The sequence below is a fragment of the Paramisgurnus dabryanus genome, chromosome 22, assembly GCF_030506205.2.
Source record: "Paramisgurnus dabryanus chromosome 22, PD_genome_1.1, whole genome shotgun sequence".
NCBI classification, from domain to species: Eukaryota; Metazoa; Chordata; class Actinopteri; order Cypriniformes; family Cobitidae; genus Paramisgurnus; species Paramisgurnus dabryanus.
In genome coordinates this window covers 2306684-2331690 of record NC_133358.1, presented here as the reverse complement: position 1 = coordinate 2331690, position 25007 = coordinate 2306684, and the positions used below count along the sequence as shown (strand labels likewise).

Below are 25007 nucleotides of genomic sequence, written 5' to 3'. Positions count from 1 at the left end.
GGGAAGCAGAGGAAATGAATGGGTAAAAAGCATGCTGGAAAATCGAGCAGGGGGAGGCGTAGATATAGACCCCTTGCTGGAGATGGACAGTCCAGTCGCCAACTCCACCGTGTGTGTAGTATAATGAGGCTTGGGTTCTTTGGTTGTATCTGAAGGTGTGAGCAAAATCTATTTATTTGATGCTTGCATAACACATTTTTAAATGCATGCAAAACATTGCTAATGCGGAAACTGTCCTGTCAGACCAGATAAACAGGTTGCATAACCGTAGCAAAACCTTTAAATATCTTATTGTAGCTTGATTATTCTATTCAAACCAACACAAAAAATGAAGCAGGTATGAAATTATTACTTATTTATCACCATTTAAGTAAACTTTCATTGTTTTAATTCAGAGATCTGCCAGAAACATTCACTAAGTAATAAGAATAAAAATAATTTGCCATTGATGGTTTTCTACTTCTGTGGATGTTCTAAACTTCTACTGATCACCAATGTACTTTTCTGGTAAAGGGTCTGTTTAAAACACCCTAAACAATTCAATATTGCTGTGAAATGAAATTAAGCTTTTAAGCTTTATTAACAGGCTCAGCTTTTGTTCTTGAGGCTTATTGAACAAAATGAAGAAATCACTGTTGACAATGCGCACATTAAGAATGTGCTTTCTGCCTTCTTGCATTTTAAACAAATTATGCTTTTTTTGGTGTCATGTTTTGTGGGGCACGACTTGCATCTTTTTACCATCACCTGTATTTATTGGGTCTGAATTCATCTGTTTTACATAGGATTTCATATACATTGAAAGTAGAAATGATAGTTCACTTTTACTTTTCTGTTTCTGAGGACGTTTTATTACCGGAAGAAGAGAGGAAAAGCTCACTTTTCCCTTTCCAGGGTAGTACAATACCAATACACAATAAATGTATTTAGTTTGTGTCTATACAGTTAATTTGCAACAACAAAAAAGTGGGTCACATTGACCCGCAAACATAAAAATCGCTACAAACTTATTTGTGTACACTTTAAAACATATCCTAACTTTGCATGCATGTTCATGGCCATAAATGAGAAAGTCACAAGTTCAAGAAAACATCACAGGTTAACCATTTTTTTGTGGTAAAACTGTGGTAACCATGTTTTTGTGTATTGATTATTATTAACAAATGACATGTGTTTAACTATAGTTTTTGAAAAAAATAGTTTTTTTTTAACTATAGTAAAACCATGATTTTCATAAGAGACCAGCTTAAAAATCTAAACGTGTCAAACTGACTCCGGAACATAATAGAAGGGCTAAGAAAATTTACCGTTGTTTTTTTTTGTGATGAAAGTGTAGTAACCATGTTTTTTGGTGTATTGATTACTCTCAGCAAAACCATAGTTTTACTACCCTGCTGAAAAAAAACAGCATACCAGCAAGTTTGCTAGTTTGCTAGTGAACACCAGCTAAACCAGCATCAGCACCCGCATTAGCACCAGCTAAACCAGCATCAAACCAGCATTAGCAGCAGCATCCCATGCTGGTCATACCAGCAAGGCCAGCATATGTTGTGTTTTGGTGCTGGTATGCTGGTAACCACCAGCTAAACCAGCACAGACCCGCATAATTCTCATGCTGGTTTGATTCTGTTTTTTTCAGCAGTAACCATGGTGTAATGCTGTGTTCCAGGCAACCTGTAACCCGTAAATCACGACTTCAAAACCACGACTCACGACTCTGAACTGGGAGTACGAGTTCACGGGTGGGAAGTCACGGGTTTGACTGCCGTTCCAGTGCACTTTTACAGGTAGAAGGTTGTAAAAACACGGGTTACAGGCTGCCTGGAACGCATACTCCCAGTTCAGAGTCGTAAGTCGTGGTTTTGAAGTCTTAATTCACGTGCTCAAAAACCTGCCTGGAACGCAGCATAAGTTACACAGTGTCAAAACCATGGATATTTTGTGGTAACCATGGTTTTATTACAGTAATCATGTTTTTTTTTACTGAAGTAAAACCATGGTACATTTTCGTAAGGGGATGATTTAATGTAGAAAACCGTAAATCTAAAAAATAAAGACTTTAGCTAGGTTTTTACAGGCATAGTCTAGCTAATACAACACATAGAAACGTTTTAAAATAATATTTATTCTATATTTTGCCTTCATGTTTACAACTTGTCTTTACCAGTTGTAAAAATTACGTTGTAATACTTTCTCCCGACAGTGACACGTGTTTGCCTGTTCCGTGACGCGTGTGAGGTTAGAGTTCACCGGAAGCTGTTGGCTGCTGCCGGGAGACAGAACGTCAAAAAATCTTTAACATTACCGTGTAGTTTACACGCGATACGTGTTGTTATGGATGAAGACAATTCTTTTTTTCCTGCCCGTCTGGAATGGTGAAGGAAATATCTGTGTTGCCTTGAAACAAGCGATTAAAACTCGTTTTTAATCCCGGAAGTGGAGCATAGCACCAGGTGTTAGCATAGTCGCTAACACATCTTCATGATTTTAAATAACAAACGATTTTATGTTAAATCGCTAATACCAAACGCGTTCAGATGATCAAAGTCGTAAATTTGGATTGGCGTAGGTGTCAGTCCTGAGAAGCATCGTTTAGAGAGCTTTGAGTTTAATATGATGTGAGATTACAGTCAGGCTGCTGACAGATTCTGATGCCTTTCATCTGATCGATGTGATTCTTCTGAGGATCGATCACTAATCCTCTCTGCTTTCGTTTAGGTAAGATCGTATTCTCTCAGTGTGTCTCTTATCTGTATGCCTGATGTACAGGCAATATCTAAACAGTACCTTCGTTTTCATGTAAATCAGATGTCATTTGAATGAAATGTAGTTAGTATTTCCTTACCACTGTATTAATTATCATCATTTACTTTTTGTATGGAGATTTGTGTAGCACTTTATTTTACAGTTATGCTGCACATGTACATACTGCACTCTTAGACATAAAGGTACAAAAGCTGTCACTAGGATGGTTATGTTACCCTTTAAAAATGTCCCAAATATGTACTATTTAGGTACAGATATGTACATGCGAGTTACTAATATGAGTGTATGCATTTTTGTTATATATTGTATTTTCTTTTTTTTCAGGAGTCTGCAGACATCATGAGTGGTAAATTTGGACTGGGGAATTACAGCTCAAGGAAGCACATCTCTATCACTGTCCCGTCATCCACAGAGGTGATGTCACCGCATATCAAATCAGTAGAAGAACTCCGAGTCCTGGGCATTAACCTGAGCAACTTCAACACACCAACTCAGTTCTTCATCTGTGTGGCCGGTGTCTTCTTCTTTTACCTTGTTTATGGCTACCTGCAGGTGACAGTATGATTTACATGTGCATTATGCGTTGGCAGACACCGAAATACAAAGCCAGTTCTAGATATAGGGTGAGCGGGGCACAAACTAACGCAGGGTTAATTGTAATGCAGCTACTTTACATATTTCTACAGGGCCAAGCTATCTGTGATTTTGGTCTTTTTCTCTTACTGTCAGAAGAGATCTCCTGTGAATTTGTGAATAGTTTTGATATGTTTTTTGTTAAGTTATTGAACAAAGAGTGTTTTGGAGGCATAAAAGTAAATTTTTTTCTGAGTTGGGTATGTAAGTCACCAAATTCAACCTTATATTATATTATTTTAATCACTGTCTTGTTACCTAAAACGTAGCACCATTTCAAAACATGTCAGCTCCACCTATAGGCTATGTTGTAATGTTTGAACTCCTGTCACTTTCGGTGTAATTGTATGATAACGGTAGGATCCACAAACAAACTGTAAGTGTTCATTTGTCGCAGAGATGTGTGTGTTGATTGTGTAAAAAAATTATTAATCTAACTTATTTTTTTTTAAATGATAGAGCCAAATCCAAAAAGCATAAGGTTGTGCCCCGCTTTCCCCTACATTTTGTCCTTATGTGTTTAGCCGATTGAAATCTTCCATCTGAGCTACAGTAACATAAAGTCAATGTGTATGTTATGTTTGTGTTTGTTACTATACAGGACCTATATTATAATAGTTGAGTTAAACTAACTGCTATATATGTGTTGTGAAATGATGTCTGCTGTGTTTTCAGGAGCTCATATTCTCAGTGGAGGGCTTTAAACCATTTGGCTGGTATTTGACTTTAGTGCAGTTTGGTTTTTACTCCTTGTTCGGTTTAGTGGAGTTACAGCTTACTCAGGATAAAAGAAGGAGGTGGGTCATGCCTCCATCAATGGCATTTAATTCCTAAAGCAAACAGTTTTTTTTTTTTGTATTGCTGGATTGTTCTCTGGTTTCTAGATTAGTTATTAGACCTAAAGTCTACCGTACCTGTAACTTCAATATACATTTTATATTTATACTGCTCTAAGAAGCACAAACTTTCAACTGTTGTTAACTTTAACTGGATCAATGTTAACTCATTTTGAACTAAATATCTTTAACACTTGTCGGTTCATGGAGTAAATCCTGATATATGGTATGAAGATTTTTCAATTTCTCACAAATATTATTTCTTTCCTCCCACAGTCCAAAGACATGTAGGTTAGGTGAATTGGAGATGCCAAATTGTCCGTCTGCAACTCGTGTGTAAATTAGCCGGTTCTCAGCATGAATATAGCCATAGATGCTTGAATGGTGTTAAGAAATAATAAACAAACAAATAAACATGCTTTCTAACATTTCGTAATCTGACTTGATCAGGAACGATTTCCATAAAGCATTAACTGCATTACTGTGTCTTAATCACACATACAGTGCTTAACAAATTTATTAGACCACAACCCAATGTAGGGTTTGTGTCACAGCTGCTCTAAACTAACAGTATTGGTGATTACCAAAATTATTTCTGTAATGGTCAATCCAGCAGTATGTGTAAGATCTTAAACCCAATTTATACTTTTGCGTTAAGTGTATGACGTAGCTTACGTGTATAGGGCCTGATGTACACCTCTCCAAAAATGTAATAATGCATCAGTTCTGGGTGCTGTGATTGGTCTGCTAGAATCTCTCCAGTCAGGTCTAAAAAGCTGACGGTATGGACCCAGTTGAGGAGATATATTTACCAACTAAAGCTGCAACAAAAGTTGCAGACTATTTACCTCCATCACTGCTGATGCTTCTTCAACAATGTGAACCAGCAAGCTGTCTCTTCTTTAACATCTCCGTTCCTGTAGTAGGCATTGCCTACTAGTGATCTGCATGTGTAGTTGACACAAACAACAACGCAGAAGTTAAAATTAGAGGTTACGGCATAGCTCAGACGCAAAAGTATAAATCACGCTTTAGTCACAGTAGTATTTCTGATGCTAAACTAGAATTATTTTATATAAAAACTTATTTATTTTTACTTTGCCAAATTGCAGTTATTTACTTGCAGCCCTTATTAGAAAAATACTTGTAATGGTTGAATGTTATGCTGAATTTTTTCTGATTTATGAGAGAAGTTAAATGTGCCGGCCTAAATTTGGATATAAGGTCCACATTAAAGCACTTTACTATGCTGGATGGTCTTTGAGGCAAATCGACAGGTGCTCTAATGATTTTGTTAAGTGTCTCTCACATCAGGAAGCATCAATCGGCGCTCCTTTTTATATGTAAATAATGACACAATGAGAGGCAAAGTTTGTTGATATTAGTTGGGGCGGTGTGAACTTGGTGTAATATAAACATGTTAAAGTGTGTTCTGAAAACCGCCATACTAAGAAAACATATTTTAATGCAACCATTTGTTTTTCAGGATACCATGCAAAACTTACATGATCATCGCATTTTTAACAGTTGGGACCATGGGCCTTTCCAACACCTCTCTGGGTTACTTGAACTATCCAACACAAGTTATCTTTAAGTGCTGCAAACTCATTCCTGTCATGATCGGTGGAGTTTTTATACAAGGTAAATCTCATCATATGTGTAACATAGATTGTCGAGTTGTTAGCCTATTTTGTAATGAATCATACAGTTTATTTTTTTTTAACTCACCACTAATTCATAATGTCCATATCTGTCAAGCTGGAAAGAGGATAACAGACAAAAAAGTACTAATAAAGTTGTTGCCTGAAGTCATACATTTTTCAGAGGATCATGTAGTAGGGGGAATTATTTTCAGCCTAATTTTAGTCTATTCTTCACACAAATATCTAAGAAACACTGACCATTAGGAATTACTTTATAGAAAATTACAAATACCTTATTACTGTGTTTTGGTGAAACTTCTATAGATCTTTGATAGCAAGTATAGAATAGTGTATGGAAAAACAGTTTGAGGTCAGATTTTTTTCTTTTTGTTTTTAATGAAAAATAACAGGGTATGGTGTTGAGATAACATGAGGTGGAGTAAATTATGACTTTACATTTTTATAAAGAATTTTCATGTGACTTGTCATTTCAGCTTTAACATGAGGTCAGTGCTGTCAGGTTCCTTTTGTGCCAATTTATTCACTGGCCACTGTTGTTGTGCAATTCTTCACTTGTCTTATGCAAGAACTGGATTGTTATTTTGATATCCTGAACAAAAAAGAAAGAGAGCCGTTAAATGTCTCCCCCTGCATCTTCTGGGAGGATATATTGCTTTTTTCTCTGGCGACGTGGGCCTCGAGTCCCCTTAGGCTGCTGCGTAAGATCTCTAGGACGTTGGTTCAGGATGCGCGTAAGATGCCAGCCCATCAAAGCTGGACCAAATCAAAGCACAGCGCCACTACCTGCTGCATCACCTCTATCCCAACGGCAACTACCTGTTTGGAAACACTCTTTGACTTTTTTTTTACTTTCTTTTTTTGTACTTTGAATTTTATATATTAACCTCAAGCTCTCTTTCCTCATTTGCTTCTGAACGTGTTCAAATTCCTTTGTTAAGCCAACCTGCAGCCAGAGGTCAAAAAGACGGACGACAGCCTATGCGTATTCATGCACCTTTCGTGATGTGTTTGAGTTAATCTGTGTCAAACTGTCTTAGTTTCACAGTGTTTGTTGATGTTATGTCTTAGGGAAGCGCTACAATGTTGCGGACGTGTCCGCTGCTCTCTGCATGAGTCTGGGTCTTATTTGGTTCACACTGGCAGACAGTAAAATTGCACCAAACTTCAATGTCACAGGTACAGAACATTTTCTGCTCCAGAAATTCATCATGAGCCTCTTTTCTAAAACTTTTTGTGTTGCCTTGCTGTCTACGGTGTCAACATAGGCAATCTTGCTGATTTTAAAGACTCAATTTCTACCTGAAGCAAACAGCAAACTTGACTCAAACTAGTTTAGAAACTAATAATAGCATACATAAAATGCATGGGACACACACACATATTGGGTAAAATAGTCAATTATTATTCAATACTTAATCGAGATCAAATGTTTTTATTGGTTGTGTTGCTTTGTGCAGCATTTCTGCTTCAGCAAGGACAGTAAAATAATAGTAATGCTTTTTTGTCCTCTGTATGTGTTTACGCTAGACATTTTAGGTAATAATACAACACTAATAATGTTTTAAAATGAGAAGTTTTTAAAGAAGTCTAAAATGACTTACCTGTGAAAACTTGTAAGGGTTACATGTCAGGCTTTCGGCTAGAGTTATTACTATTTATAGCAGTATTTGAAATTTTTTTAACTCTGTAAAAATCACATGAATGTAATTTTTTACTGTAAAAATGCAGTAAATATAAATATTTTGACATTAAAATGCAGTAAATATAAATATTTTTACTGTGAATATAAATAATTTTGACAATAATAATCCAGTAAATGTAAATATTTGAATAGTAAAATGCAGCAAATAGAAATTTGAACACTATTCAGCAGTGAATTTCAATAATGAATAAATAATAATAAAGGTTATTTTGTTTGTTTGTGACCTTTGCTTCTGTAGGGGTTATTTTGATATCTATGGCCCTCTGTGCTGATGCTGCTATTGGTAATGTGCAAGAAAAAGCCATGAAACTTCACAGTGGAAGCAACTCAGAGATGGTAGAGACTATTTAGAAATCTTCCTATCATTATGTGTTGTTTTACTCTTCTGCTATAAATAACTTTAATTGTGTTATCCACAATTGTTGTCTTGTAGGTTTTATACTCTTATTCGATTGGCTTTGTGTATATTCTGTTGGGTCTGCTGTGTGTTGGGGGCCTTGGACCTGCTGTTTCTTTCTGTTCACAGGTGGGTTTTAATACTATTACAAAAAACAACAATTGAATTCAAATTTAGTACAGGGATAATTTTTTATTTGTTATGTTTGAGATTTTTTTTACTAAAGCACTCATATTTTAATCCTAAATAATAATTTTCTATCCCTTTTCAGTCCCACTACAGTTTTGTTACTGTACGTTTAAGATCTAAATAAATGACTACTGTTAATCTAGTGTTTTACTGTGTTGTATTTTAAAAATGTCTTTCATCATAACAGGTGAATTTGCTGATAACAAACAGGTGTTTATGTTCATGTTGTTAGTTAGAGCTAATTGCTGTAATGTTGTATATTCCTGTTGCAAGACACGATCTCAATTTAAACACTCACTCGAACTCATTCCTAAATTTTAACAATTTGTCTATTAAACCTTTGACAGAACTCAAACCTGAATATTGAGTCGTAGAGAGCCGTAATCATGTAAAGGGGTTTTTAAACAGTGGGTTGTGGTGAAAATTGTTTATTGGTTCACTTGTTTAAACGACGCGTTCAAAGCATGGATGAAGCTCGCATTCATTGTGCTTTCCATATTTTTTCACAGGCATGCAAATGGTGCATTTATACTGGCCACGTGTGTCGCGTCTGTCTGTCTGTCTGTCTGTCTGTCTGTCTGTCTGTCTGTCTGTGTATACTGCAAATACAAGTAGTTCAGTTTATTACTAAGGAAGCCTCTTTAAAAATTTATTTTTGACTATTGCTTTTTTTTAAGTAAAATTAAAACTACCACAAGGGACTGTGTTTTTTTTCCTTATTCTTCCATTTTAAAAATGTGTGAGTTTTGAGATAGATTATACTTGTCTAGGTGGGTCCTGGATTGAAAACCCTAATGTATATGTTTCAAACCTCTCTTTTAAACCACAAAGTATCATCATTACTTTTTTCGGCATTATATAGAGTATTTAAATGATCACAGAAGTACTGGAAAAATAGTTAACATATAAACACCCTACAATAAGGCAAACCCTTTCTTTCATCCAGTAATAAAAGATATTTATTATATTTTCCAGAATCGTGCAGCTCCATATTAATTGTATTCTATAAATCTTCTGAGGGGACTGAGGAGAGAGTATAGTTAGTATATAGTTAATATAGTTATCTTTAATTTAAAATGGCAATAAAACATTTTACATGACCCCTTATGTTATATCATTCTAAATATCTTTCATTCTTTATCATTCTCAGCATCCAGTGACCACTTATGGATATGCATTCCTCTTTTCTCTGACTGGATATTTTGGCATTTCATTTGTCCTGGCCTTAATAAAGCTGTTTGGAGCACTTGTTGCCGTCACAGGTGAAATAAAGACTCTACTGTATGTTTATTTTGGAAATAAATTGAACACACCAGCATGTAGGTTAATATATTGGTTTTGTTTTTCAGTGACTACGGGGAGAAAAGCTATGACTGTTGTACTGTCCTTTATGTTCTTTGCAAAACCTTTCACTTTTCAGTAAGTGGACCGCAGTCATTTTAAAGATTAAAATAATACTACATTCCCAACACAAAATTAAACTTAGTATTCAGTGGACATAATGTAATGTTTTAATGTTATTGAATAATGACCAGATTCTGAAAGTGTGTTACATGCAGTGATATCATTATTTTCCATATGCTTTGGTTACATTAGCAGAAAAAGTTATTTTGGTTTGTTTCTTTATAATATCATGCACTGGGACATTTATTAATGTATTAATATGATCAGTTTCATAACTGTAATAGTCTTGCTTATTAAAAAAACCCTATAGTGGAGAATGCTAAGCTTTGACTCTTTTACAGGTATGTCTGGGGAGGTCTGCTGGTGGTGTTTGGCATATTCTTAAACATCTACAGTAAAAACAAAGACAAAATGAGGCTTCCTTCATTAGCGGAGATCAGAAAAAGATTACTCAGCGGACAGAAAGTGCGTCTGCTTTCTCAGGATGTTTAGGAGAGCTTTAAAGCTTCATGATGGCCTTTTCTACATCCAACATCAGGTGATGTTTTGGTGCGGATAGGAACCCGATCGAGGGAAGATGGCAGCACACGTGGATCATGGGGACCTGTTTGAATCAATGGAAGTGTAACCTAGAGCCAAAAAGCAACGATTTGCACTGGACATTGGTGGAAAGTGAAGGTGGTAGTGGTGATAACAGAGTACATTTCTTTTTAACTAATCCAGTCCGAATGAATGTGAGCCCAACAGCGCCATTGACATTTTATATGAAGTCTTTTCACCTGCATGTGTCATAAAATAATGGCAATACGTAGCACGCAAGACAGGACTGTGTTGTTGTTTTTAGATTGCACAGAGATGACTGATTTTGTAAGTTTCAAGGGCTGACATTTGGATGTGGATGAACTTATCCGCTGCCATATTTGCTAACTGTTGTTTGGTGAAAGGGTGACTGTTTTTATATTAAAAACAAACTGGGAAGTTGATTCAGACAGTCTGGAGTGTTTTCATGAATAATGGTGCCTCTTATCCATTGGCTCCAGCATGGAGAGTTGAAAGACTGCCAAGCGCTTCCTCAGATGTGTCGCCCTGCGATCGCCCAGGGCCTGTTTGATTAGTAATCCTGGAATAAGATAGCACTAGAAAGAAAACAAACACTGTGCACAGGGCTTGGCTTTAGACCTAATTTGGATGAGCAGAGCGTCACGTTTGCGCGCGCGCTTGTGTTCGTGCCAAGCGTGTGACATTTTCAAAGCCTCGGGGAAATGATTATTGTTCAGTTGTTGCCACCCTCTCCCTTTAGAGATACTGGCAGTTAGAAAACACAGCGTTAACACAGATAACACAACAAATGATTGGCTGCTGTTTGACTGCTTCATATTTCTTACATTTAAAGCCATGTGCACAAAGTTATGACCTCATACGGTATGATGACAGTGCAGAGATATCACAAAGCTAAAAGAGCCACACAAAGGAATATTGATTGCAATCTAAAGATAAAGCTAATTTGGAGCTAAAGTGTGTATTTTAAGGTTTTAAAAATAAGTTTCTCATATCCCAGCTGAAAATGTGACAATAAGTAGGCCTAGGGCTGCATACAGTATGTCCGCTTCTGGACCACTATCATCCTGATGACAATCAGATAATCACAATCTTGAGAATTACATGACAGGGAGATGTTTTTGGAGCTAGGTTCAAACTAAACCCAAAAAGCCACTTGTAGGCTGATTGTATGAAAAGAAGAGTTACAGAAATGACACACTTTAACTTTATACTATTAAAGTCCCCATGTGGTCCATAATTGTATCACTTAAAACTTCTCTTTGAGCATCATGGTATATGTAAAGGTTTTACCTGACAGTAATTTACCCCGCCTTCACTCTTTTGCACCCTGGACTATATACATATATATATATATATATATATATATATATATATATATATATATATATATATATATATATATATATATATATATATGATGAAGAGTTTCGTTGCAAAACGAGATAATCTTTCAGAATTTTTTCATTAATATCAATTCAACTGCAGTTGGTTTGTTTTGATTTAAACCTTCATAACTTAAAAAATACAGCTAAGTAGCACCATAAAACAATATAATAACATGATAACATAATAATAAACATGTTTTGACAAAATGTTAAAAACTGAGTTATCTCGTTTTTTAACAAAACTCTTCATATATATATATATGTATATGTATATGTAAGGAATAATTGACGACGGGCCATTGAATTATAAGAAAATAAGGTGCAATGTGGCACGACGCGAAGCACTTAGAAACACTTACTCGTTCTTTATTTATATTTTTCCACATTACAAAATAATAATGAACTCGTCTTAACTGTGGAATAACACAAATGTAACTGTAGGAAGCATTTAACCATACAACAATAGATCAAATGATTTTTAAGATCATAGTTAACATTTCAATCAAGTGTTTCTAAACTTTTGAATTTTAGTGAATGTAAATAAATGCTATATTTGGCGGTTTTAGGACACAGACCAGTTTTACACGATTCATACGAGAGCTGTGTGTTCATTATTTTAGCACTGATATTAACAGGTTAGAGCAGGGGTTTAAAACACCGGCATGATGATTTATTATTAATGATTAAATACATGTTTTAAAAACCCTTTCAGGCGAGACCCAGCAGTCGCATGTGTCTAGTAGTAAATGTCTTTAAAAGGACACATGCAGAACGTGGACAGTTTCACAGGCGAAGCATAGATGGACCTCATGCACCCAAACATTCTGACATTTTTGCGGCATGGCCCTTTTGCGGCAGACGCAGAGCAAAGCAGCAGCCACGCAGCGTTTCCGTGTATGAAGCGGCCATGATTCAGTTTCTGCCTGCACCAGCCACACGTGACGAACAGCCATGGGTTTTCCAGTTTAGAAACAGTTTCTTTTTAAATGTCTTGGCTGGTCAAGACCCACAAACATCTATGAGATTAGCTTCTTTGCTAAATGAATGTTCTCATTACATATATATTACAAGTTCATGATTTATGAATGATTTTGGCATTATTTGGTAATACAGAGAGGATAAGGTATGGGTCATTCTACAGGAACGTCCACTTTTGGCATGGCAAGATGTCTTAAAATTGATTTATTTTTCTAACATTTAAACTTAGACCACATTATTAGATTACTTTTTGACTTTATAAGTACACATAAATGACAGCTTAATGATTTTTTGATTTTTTGTGTTCATGTACTTTAAGACTGCATAGACCTTTTTTGTCACTGGTGTTACCTTACTTCTTTAGCAATATTAACGGTGTTTATATTTTTTTTCCAGCTTTAAAGCTTAATTCTTAAGTGTAGCAGAATTCAATGAATTCAAATTTATCATCATGCACATCACATGTGAAAGATTTTATTTAATGTGAAAGAAAAAAACACAGTAACACCAGTGACACAACAAATCACAAGTCAATGGTGTTACTGATCTTTACTGCTGTATACCCATAAGTTATGTAAAACCAGTGACAGTAACACCAGTGACAATTTTCATAAAAACTGCATTTTACAAAATTTCTGCTGCAAAGTATCAAACCACATGTTGTCAATCACTAAATTAAGTAGTTAATCCATTCGTATTCTAGTTTTTTGCAATTCCCTAACAATAAAAGAGGTCATACCAGTGACTTAAACTAAAAGCTTCATATGAAATAATGAGATTTCTGATTACTGTAAAGAGACAGTGGACTTATATGGGCGTCTCTTCATAGATCTCCAGGAAATTGAAAGAGTTTTTTTGAGGATAAAAAATAATTCAATGGTGTTGGAAATTTGACATTTATTCACCCCCATGACTTTCAAAACCAAAAGACTTTATTATTTTAACACAAATGTATATATTTTAAAAAAAATCTGATCCCTTTATTAAAGGACAAGGTTACCCCAAAATGAAAATGTCCTAATCAGTTACTCACCTCAATGCCAGATATCCATGTCTTTTTTCTTCAGTGTAAAATAAATTGTTTGAGCAACCAACTTTAGTTGGTTGCCATCTTGGATGGCATTGGGGTGAGTGAATGATTAGGACATCTTCATTTTGAGGTGAACTAATCCTTTAAATATTTTCATGTGTGTGTGTTCCAAGATTAACAAAAGTCTTATTAGTTTAGAATGACATGATGGTAAGTTAATGATGATAGAAAATTCATTTTGGGGTAAGTTAACAACCCTTTAAAAAATTGTGACACATTTAGCATTTTGGTCACAAAAAGCAATATTTTAATATAGAATTTCTAAATATTTTATTTATAATAAGCGTATTGTTTAAAGAGTCTTTTCAAGTTTGCTGTACCTAACAGCCAATGAAACATTGTCATTTGACTTTAGCTTCATTTTCAAATTTTCTGGTTAATTGTACATGAACATCCCTTCTGTTTCTGTAGGGGTTTACAGTTATTTAATTGAACAAAATTACAAATATGAGTAACATTGCACTGTTTTAGCATTGCAGTTTTAATAAAATGCTGTGCTTTGAACTTGACTGGGTTTGGTGTTAATTGACTTGTACGAGCAACAGTAGCTACAATTTTTAAATGTACAAATTTAACCTGATAGCCTACATAGAGGTTTGGACTCAGAGCTTAACATACTTGTCGGCGCCGATAGCATTGTAGGTAAGTGCGTCGCCATGTAGCTCTATTGTGCTTCGGGAGACCCGAGTTCGAGTCCTGGCTCATGGACTTTTCCCCATCCCGCCTCCCTCTCTCTCCCACCTCACTTCCTGTCTACTTAATAAAAATGTCAATATTAAATGTTAAGAATGTAACATACTTGAAGGCAGTTGAATTTTAAAACAATTTATTTTATTAGAACAAGTTAAATATGGTCAGAAAAATCTGTAGGGAAGTCTGGAAATTTGAATCTGGAAAAGTATGGAATTTGTGATTGTGGAATGTGATTGGTTACATGTTTGTGACATAGGATACTGAAGCGATTTCAAACCATGGGAATCAGACTCTCCAACTAGGAAAACTCCAATGATGAATTTGCACATGTTTTTTTCTAAATGCATATTTAAAAAACACACACATAAAAACAACAATAAAAATTTTGGTTGGTTCATCCCAACAATACAAGTCTCATTTGTTTACCCTTATTTTTCTTCTGTGGATGTTAAGATGATTAACACAATGTCTAGACATAAACCCTGTATATATATATTTTTCCAATAGTGTCCGATCAGGAGTAATGGTCAGAATAATTTAACTTATTGATGTTTTGCCAATGTTGCTGTGAGTGAATATAAATATAGTCTAAAAAAAAACCTTTTCACAAACACTGCATGACTACCAGGTTTTAACACACACAGATAATTAGATTCATTGTTGATTCGTTGTTGTTGATTTATTTTGCCAAATTATTTAGCCTTGTGTTCTTTATAATGTGTATACCCAAAAGTGGTGAAGCTGTCAATCTTTCTGCAGCAGCTGAATCTGGAAAATTGTGTTTCAGTGCAGATAAACATTTTCCATTTAAGCTGAACCTAAATTAAATTTTTGGTACAGTTGGTGTCAGGTTTAATTGTTGTTGTTTCGTTTTGACCTTTAGTGATTTTAAAGATACCCCATTAAGGTAAAAGGCAAATATGTCAGCTGAGTGCAGTGATTTACCTTAAAATAAAAATTCTTCAACATTGACCATTCTCCAGAGTCAAGAAGACTTAAAACTAAACTGAAACAGCACTTTATTCAAACTCATTTTAAAACGTAAAATTATATATCATGCAAACTTTTGCATTACACACAAAAGGGGGTGAATCTATCAAGTCATGTGACTATATATAATGTGAAAGGTCAACAACATCACATTTTGATTTAATTGTATCAAGTCACAATAGTTGCCTGAGATCAGTCCTTATTTGTATTATTTCACTTAATCTGCACTGTATAATACACAAAACACCTTCACCTCAAAAGTAAAGCATCCAAAGATTAGTTGAGGACTGAAAGAGTGATGTTATCTCTCAAAGGAGTGTTTCATTTCAAACCTATTGTAAATGCAGTCGGTTTATCACACAATATAGAGCAGTTATTGTGTGTGAAGGTCCTTTTGGATCATAGTCAGTCTAAAGGCCCCAGCTGACCGCAACAAACAGATCCATTTATCTTATCAAGAGAAACACAAGCAGACTGAACAATGAAGCCTTAAAACCCATTTCAGGTGGGAGAGTTTCATTCATCAAACAATGTCTTTGACCCTACACACACACACACACACACACACACACAGATCACAAACACATTACACACTATTTAACAACTTATCGGATTCGATTCCTTTTATACTGAATCGTGGCTAAAAGCTATTTTGTGGATTTTAGTCAATATGTGTTTAGTCAAATCAGTGCAGTTCGAAAAGTTGACAAAATGAAGAAGTCTTACTCTTCAAAATGCTATTGTTGATATCTGATCTTGATATGAAAATCCCTCCCACTAGTGCCATCTGCAACCATTTGCCTTTTTAATGGGAAACACGTCAACTGAGAAAACAACTGCCTATCAGATGATTGAATGTCTTGTAACAGGACACAGTCTGAACATAATGACATCTGTAAATGCGTAAACAACAACAGAAGTGTGATTTAACAACACATTGGAGTCATATTAGACATTCATTTGAATTAAAATATAAAGAAAATTGTAATGAAATCATTAGCATATAATTATTTGCATTACTGTTAATAATAAATATAAGTATTAGAAAGGCACTCAATAAATATCACATTAATGCCACTCGGGATGATGTAATTTATGTTTAATATATATTACATCTATTCATATATAGTATTGCCTGTATTGTCTCTGTCTTTTTTTCTCTGGCTCTCTTACTTTCACATAAACTAAGACGTCCACCCAGTTCTTATTAATGTATCGGGTCTACCTGGGTTCAATGACCTCTGCCCCTCCTCGGCTGGCCTCTCTTCATAAATAATGGGGGACGTCTGCAGCTCATCACCTCAGTAAATAGGCTGCAGTATAACTCCATATAACGGCTCCGGACCCTCCAATTGCCCAGCAGGTCTCGCTGGCAGCCCATCCATTACCAAAGGGCCGTGGCTGTATCGTCCTTGGGCCGGGGCCGGACCGGGCCAGCCGGGTGACAGGGAGAGAAGCTATGAGCTTGTAAAAAAAGATAAAGAGGGAAATTGTGGGGGTGGTAGGTTGGAAATGGACTAAAGTAGGTCACAGGCCTGATTCAGAGCTGAAGGTAAATAGGGTACCAGCGGGGGGCTAGTGTGATGTCTACACACAGTTAAAGTACATCCAACCCGAGAGGCTGCTTATGACCCTGTGTCAGAAATCAGTCGATATTTGGTCGTTTTAAGATGAATCCTAATGGCTGCTGACTAATCAACATAAGTGCTTGTTTCACCTAACATCAGTTTAAAATCCACCGGCAGCTTTGTCGATAAAAAGCGCATGTTTTCTTTTAGTACATTTTGTGTTAGATACAACTTCATTTAAACATACAAAAAAAAATGTAAATAATGATAGAGTGTTTTTATAGACATGCCATTTAAGTAACAACAAATATATTTTGTGTCACTTTTTTTTATATTAAGGTGAAAAAGCATATCTGTGTCATACCTGGCATAGAGTAAAATCTATCCCGTTGGTCTTTGTAGAGATATAAAATGCATGATTTAAAATTAAATATTGTTTGGGTTTATTAAATACACTTTTTAAGACAAACTGGTTTCCATCACAGCAAGTGTAAATATTCATCTCATGAATGTCTAAGCTGTGTAAACCACTTCTGCATGAACACGCACGCATGTGTGTGTGTGTGTGTGTGTGTGTGTGCGTATGAGCGAGACAATATTCACATGATGTATCTTACAGATTTGCCGTGTCAGCAGCAGCGTTACAGAAATGATCGGCACACACTTCACTCCTGACAGACTGAAAGTGCTCGAGTCGAGAGAATATTCTGCGGCCTCTCACCGAGACGAATTCTTAATAATAAATATCACACTAATAATGAATGGACCAGTGGCTGCAGTTGTCTTCAGGGCATAATATCTAATTTCCTCTCTCTGTTTCATATCTCCACTCCTTCATGTCTGTACAGTCTGTCATTAAAGCAGCGCAGGTCTGTATCGCTCTTATTTATTTTTCAAATCAGTGTGTAAATCTAAGCCAGGCCCTTGTTACAGATGAGTTCCAATAAATTATGACAGGTCCACCGACAAATCCAGAATTTTAAACAGCGCTCGTAAGCCGTCTGACACTTTACCTAACATTTATCACCAAACTTCAATGACTAAATGAACCCTGATGCATATGATATGATCTCAGCACGCTAAATTACAGACATATGATGGAGTTTAACTCACAGCTTTCTAATGTCTGTAATGTTATAGTGCTTAGATATTTATTATTGATATTGTTGTGTTATATAATCTAAATGAAATAGAAATAAATTCAGATTTTAAGACAATGAATTTTTTTAAAAACTTCAAAATTTTATATGTAACTGATAAAAAGTTTTATGTAAAAAGCTGTGACATAACTTATATATAATTTGCATTAATGTATTGTTGTGAAACACAAAACCTGATCATTTGAAACTGCATGATCATCGGCTGTCAGGTTATTCAAGAAAAATTTTTAATTATAATATTAGGATTTAAACCTCATCCTCCTATAGTAAGTGAACATTTTGCAATTATGTTCAGGATTTTAAAACTTATATAATGATATAAGTGCACCTTTACAAAATTGTTATGATGATGTCCCTATGCAGCTCTTTTCCATACAATAGTTCATTCTGACAAAATCTTTTTGAAGCCACAAAAAAACCCCATAAAAATACTATAAACGTAGTCCATACTTTTGTGCTTTTTAACAATCATTTAGTACCTTTGTGTGACCCGTGGGATATTTGAAGATTTATCAAAGTCTCCTTTTCTGTTTCAAATATCTGCTTACTGGTTCAGAATGTATGACCATTTTGATGATCTATTCCTTTAAAGGGGACATATCATTAAATCAGACTTTTTCCATGTTTAAGTGCTTAAATTGGGTCCCCCAATTTTCTATCTACCTAGAAAAAGTAAAACCCAGTTTAGTTTCAACTTAGTTTTGGTAAACCATTCTCTGCAAGCATGTAAAAAAATAGGTATTTGAAATTTGACTCCCCTTGTGAGGTCAGAAGCGCATAATACCGCCCCCTAATCTGCACTATCCAACCACGGCACTGCAATTTACAGCAGAGATCAGCTCATTTGCATTTAAAAAGACACCCCAAAAGTGTCAATTTTAACATGCATTAATAAATTATCTATGCTGTATTTTGAGTTAAAACTTCACATATGTACTCTGGAGACACCAAAGAGACATCTTAAAAAAGTCTTGTGAAATGTCCCCTTTAAGAAATGAATATTTAAATAAAACTATAGGAAAAGGACAGTTTACAATACCATATCTAACCCCGGATTTCCACCGAATGCGGAACGGCTGCGGATCAGTTGCGGAACGGCGGCGGAGTCAATCGGTTTCCATTCAAGTCCATGTGTGTATTTCCACTGACTGCGCTCCGAATCCGTCACAGCTCCGGCCATCCGCAGCCCTCCGGCACAAATACGCAGAGCTTCTATTTTTGACGGATGCCGGACAGCTCCGCAGGGCGGAGCCATGACTTTATCGCGTGATCATACCTGAATACGCGAGAACTCGTGTTTTTTTTAATTAAATATTTGCAATACAAACATTACAAACACACACAAATAAAGTCATTAATACAGAAACAACAAATAATAGACAAGAACAGAGCCAGTGGGAGTTTAAAATAAATACATTAAAGATATAGCATAAATAAATGTTTTAGCAGCCTTCTTATTTTTTGAATTTTGGATGGATATGATGTACTGCTCTGTCTACGCGAGTTCTCGTGTTGTGATCTGGGCTGGTTTGTAAAAACGTCATAATTCAACGGAATAATGGGCAGAGACAGAACTAGGTATCGCGCGATCTTCACGTGAATTTGCGAGACCTCATGGGTCCTCGTCACTTCAGCAAGCAGCCGCTCTGCAACAAATACGGATCTGGTGGGTATTGACGGACGGCGGAGTGCGGAGCCGTAACGCAGCGGAGCTGATCTGCAGCTGCTCCGCAGGCGGTGGAAATCCGGGGTAAGTGTCTACTCTTTTATAGGGCACAAGAGAAGAGTAGAATAAACCACAAGCGAGTGAAAAAAAATCGAATCTCAAGCCTCGTTGACTCTCACGAGCTCAGCTGCCGTCTTGCATTGTGTTATACCTGACGGTGTGGAGTAAAGCGCTCTCCTGGGCAGATCACCAGGAGATCTGATACCTGAGCGCAGTACCCTCAACACCAACACACAAGATGTTACTATCCGAGTCCATCACATCAGTGCTCACCTCTGTCCCGACACGCATATGCTGTACAGCAGTCCTGGTGCTCGTGTGGCAGCTTTGAGGCCGAGCCCAACAGACAGCAGGCAGGGGAAGATGCTCCAGCACATTAAGAACAGATACAACAGGGGAACGTGAAGATGTTTGTTGTTAAATAGGCAGAAGTAAAGATGGTAAACAAATGGGAACGTTTGCGCTGGTGTGCACAGAGTATTCTGCGAGCACAGATCTGTCGTGACAGCGCGTGTAAACAATGTTGAGGCTAAGACACACTTGAACGCAGTGACAAACAGAGCTGTCATTAGATATACATTTACATTGGGAAATCTGGCAATCGATGAAGTGCTGCTTGCGAGAAGTGTTAGTTAAGCCAAAGATCAACATTCTGTCATCATATGCACTCCCTCATGTCGCCCTAAATCTGTCTCACCTTCTTTCTTCTATGAAATATGCACAGCATTCCAAGTCTTGGAAGCCATTAAAGTTTTGTTTGAGGGAAAAATATTAACTTCCAAAACTCTACTTTAGATTTTGAGTTCAGTTCATGCATGAACATCTTGGTGCATTAGTGTTTTTTAAAAGATGTGCAAGAATGGTGTTTGGTCATGGATGTCAAGCCCAACAAATTCCATTTCCAGTGGCTGGAATAAAAAATGTTTTCCAATCTAATTGCAACAACTACAAAGTGTGCCGTGTCTCTTGAATAGTTCTGTTGTTTCAGATCACAGTCAAATAAACAAATGTCATATGCATTTATAATTTATTACCCACAATTTCAGATGCCTATATTGCTTTAAAGTTCAATGTGAGCAATATTTTCGAGGAAACCTCCTCTGTATAATATAGAGTCAGGGAATCGCTTTAATAAAAAATAACAAATAATCCGGTCGTCTTCGCTGGCGAACAGAAAGCAATTTAACGCATCAGTGGTGGTTGGCTATTAATTTGCGTAGAGATGGAAAGGGAAGTCTGGCAGCGGGGATTTGAGGGACAACACGGCTGCTTTATGTATCATTGCGACTGCAAACAAGCAATGTGCTCGCGTGGCCTTTTTTTAATTATAGAGCTATTTCTCCACAATGTAAATGCTAGCATGGGAGAGGTATATTATGGTGAATTAATAAAAGGTTTTGAGATAGGGGCCCATATGGCCTGTCCTTGGGGCATAGCATCAATAATGGCCGCCCTCAGGCGCAGCGCCTGCGACTGAATGTGAAATATGTGTATACAGTAATTGGTAACAAAGATTGTGAGCACCCCCTCACCCCACCCCCGGCTTCCTCCTCAATACCTTTATCTGAAAGAGGAGCTCAGCACTCGCACCTTTCCCCATACTGACTTGATTTTTCCCACATTATCAATCTGTTTAGAATTCACTGAATAAACAATACCAAAAATTTAATTCACTAAGACTTTCTAGTTTTGCTCGAGAGAAACGAGCACGGGTGATACTGCTCAGTTCGGTTTTAAAATAATTTAGAAATGTTTAAGTTTAAATAAAAATCTCTGACTTTTGATTGCAGACTTGACACTTTGAAAGCCTTTCATCTGTAATTCTTCTTTCCTTTAAGTTGTGCTTATATTTTTTGCAATGTAATTTACAGTTCTTTTTGATTGTGAGATAAAGTTACAGTACGGCTCCTTGGGGTTGTGGGGTGCACACACTTGATTTTCTTTCTCTCTCTCGCTCTTTCTCTTCTGGGGAAAAATCTGCCCTATAGACATTACGTCTGTGTTTTCCTGCAATTAATTAATGCATCCCCAGCTAGTTAGCGCTAGCACTTGTTCCAGAACGGCAATGGAAGGAGGGCAAAGGGCCACCGCGAGACTCGGCTGCATAGCTGCAGGCCTTAGCTTCCCAACCACTGCGCCTGGACTATTTTTACCAGAATCCTTTTAAGAAGAGAGAGTCTGATTTTATGTAAGAGGATTCTCCAGGGTTTCAATTAACTAGAGGTCACGATGCAGATCCACTGGAAAAAAAGAAGAAAAACGATGAGTGTAAGAGAAAGACTGATTCTTTTAATTAATACGGCCTAATTAAACATTTGCATTTGCAAAAACCTTTCACTTTTAAGATGCTAAGTTTATATTAATTATTTACTTACAACAAGCCTCTTGCAACCTGGTTTGTTGTACGTTGTGGGTGCAAATGACCTCAAAGAAAGTCAGAGAAAGTTTTAATCATTGTGGCCTGTACCTGTAAGGCTGCATTGTTTTTACATTAGACATTAAGTGGTGATCCAGCTCAGCACCAAACCCATATTTAATGTAGCTTGGGGTAACATTTTTGAGGATCAATGACAAAAGCACGCCACAGAACATATATGTGCATATGGCATCTGTCTTATCTGTCTGTTGAATAAGATGACAGATGAACGACAAAGTCTTAGACATTAACAACAAAGATATTGCATTGTATGTTGTGTGATATGATAGCATGTAGTTTGTAATCTCAGCAATACATAATTAAATACTAGCATTTCAGTCTTTCAGCATTGTTTTGTTTCATGCAGCAATGCTAAGAGAGAAGCAATGACCTTCATGGTTTCAGTCCTCAGAAAAACTTTAAGAAACTAAATTGGATATTTTTTTAGAAATTCTCTGATATGTTTTAGACAGTAGAATATGCACCGAAAGCCCTTATGCTGCTTGTACTCAAAAAGTAAAGCTATCATGACTTTACATTTTGGATCCTTAAACTTAACTATTTTTGTTTATTTAACTTATTAAAACCATAAACATAAAATGTCAAGTGCAATTAACTTAAAATTGTCAGTTTAAATTGTTGTGAGGCCCTTGCACCTGAAAATGTTGAATGATTTAATTTTGGTCAAAGAATAAAAACTGATGGGAAACATACATTTCTTAAAGTTTTACACTCTTTGTAACATTATTTATGTATTTTTGTCGTAAATTATAGTTTTTTGTTCAGATGATCAGTGTTTCCCTGCACCACATTCAACTCATTGTATTTCTCTCCACCAGGGCTGGACTGGGACAAAAATTCGGCCCTGGCATTTTGGCCCAAACCGGCCCACACTACATACACTGCAAAAAATTATTTAAGAAAAAAATGTTCTTAGTATTTTTGTCTTGTTTTCAGTAAAAATATCTAAAAATTCAAAAATTAAGATGTTTTTTCTTGATGAACAAAACGACCCAAGAAAATAAGTCTAGTTTTTAGACCAAAAATATCAAATTTAAGTGATTTTGTGCATAAAACAAGCAAAAAAATCTGCCAATGGGCTAAGCAAAAATTTTTTGAACATTTTTCTTAAAAACTAAATGCAAGAAAAATTTGCTTACCCCATTGGCAGATTTTTTTGCTTGTTTTATGCACAAAATCACTTAAATTTAAAATTTTTGCTCTAAAAACTAGACTTATTTTCTTGGGTCATTTTGCTAATCAAGAAAAACCATCTTATTTTAAGAATGTTTAGATATTTTTACTGAAAACAAGACAAAATTACTAAGAATTTCTTTTCATGAATTTTTTTTTTGCGGTGTATAATTACAAATACCACCCATCTTTGCACGCCTTTAAATATGTATAGCAATAATAACTCCAATTCCACAAAAGCACTAAACCCAATTAATAGCAGGTAGAAAAGAGTGAGAGTTGACACAACAAACACTGCTAGAACGTGTTATTTATTAATGCAATAAAACTGTATAATCCACACTTATGAATCCTAAAACAAGCTTCATGCAATTGGCAAAATTTGCCATTGAATTGCTGACTTTTTACAAAATACAAGTGCTGCTTACAGTAATATTTAAAACTGATTATTAATTGCAGTACTTACAGGAAAGTATTCACTACATTCACTGAACTAAACTAGTGTGATTACAGTAATAGAGATTTTTAACATTATCTGTCAAGTGTGTTGTTATACAATAAATATACAAAATATTTTTCTGTAAGCAGATCTCCTCGATTGTTTGATTTTGCTTGAAGAGAAATGATACGTTTTGAAACAGACAATCAACGAAAAATCTACGAATCAGATACACTCGTAGCGACAGAGCAAAGAGTGCAATTATTTTAGTGCAGCTTTATCACCATATTTTGTGTTTTTGACTCAGCTTTATCAAGGGGTATCTATCTAAACTTGTGTTTTGAAAGCAGTTCTGCTTACCGCAGGCACTACACTCACTTCTCCCTCGTCTCTCTCCCTCTCCTCACTGACCCTTGCGTGCTGGTGCTACCAGTGCCACCGCTGCCGCCACCATCATCATCACCAGCGACGCGAGATGAAGGTCTTGTTGCCGCAGAAAATATTTGTGTTTTTTAACACATTTTGCAGCGTCTGCCTGAAGAGCCTGCTTCTTTTTGTCGCGCAGTTTTTCTGCGCCTCCCTTGCGTTTTTTCTCTCTCTCTATTTTGACACGTGAACTGACTGACGATGCACGCTCGCTTGCACAGAGACCAAAGCGGTGATTGGGCCAGCCTAATGTCATTAAAAAAAAATAACCAATGGGCTGCTGCTTAAATGTGAGTGGGCCGGTCTATCTAGGAAAAGAAAGGATGATGACTGTGCTGGTCAGTCATTGGGCCAGCTTAATGTTGTTTAAAAAAAATAACCAATTGGCTGCTGCTTAAATGTCAGTGGGCCGGTCTGTCTAGAAAAAAAAGACGCTAACTGGGCTGCTCACACAAACATAGTATGAGATCTATGAGATGTATCGGCCCAAAAAGTACGTCGGCCCACCGGGAAACTGCCCGGTTTGCCAGATGGCCAGTCCGCCCCTGCTCTCCACTATAATAAAGATCCACGTGAACAGTGCAGTTTGTTTGTGTGCTTCTGTGAAGAATTAAGTTCATTCATTGATTGACAGAGTCAGTCCTGAATCCCTTTCGTTACACATTGTTATATAAAGTTAAATGACCATTTAAGTTCAGTCTTTATGAACACCATTATGAACACTTCATTGTTTAAGTGCACTGTACAAACTCAAAAGTTTGGTGACCATTTAAGTTCCTTCTATGTGGCC

At 36.3% G+C, this 25007-nt stretch overlaps 1 protein-coding gene across 2 annotated transcripts; it reads left to right on the top strand.

Moving 5' to 3' along the window:
* The first annotated feature begins 245 nt into the window (after nucleotides 1-245).
* On the top strand, nucleotides 246-10574 carry slc35b3 (solute carrier family 35 member B3). Of its 2 annotated transcripts, none has more exons than XM_065287981.2 (10): nucleotides 246-337; nucleotides 3091-3318; nucleotides 4075-4196; nucleotides 5722-5876; nucleotides 6968-7075; nucleotides 7840-7937; nucleotides 8035-8127; nucleotides 9338-9449; nucleotides 9537-9606; nucleotides 9933-10574. In XM_065287981.2, the coding sequence occupies exons 1-10, from the start codon at nucleotides 329-331 to the stop codon at nucleotides 10081-10083; spliced, it is 1146 nt and encodes a 381-aa protein (XP_065144053.1). In that variant the 5' UTR covers nucleotides 246-328; the 3' UTR covers nucleotides 10084-10574. The 2 variants fall into 2 exon arrangements, with proteins under 2 accessions (XP_065144053.1, XP_065144054.1); XM_065287982.2 differs by lacking the exon at nucleotides 246-337 and adding an exon at nucleotides 2224-2718.
* The last annotated feature ends 14433 nt before the right edge of the window (nucleotides 10575-25007 follow it).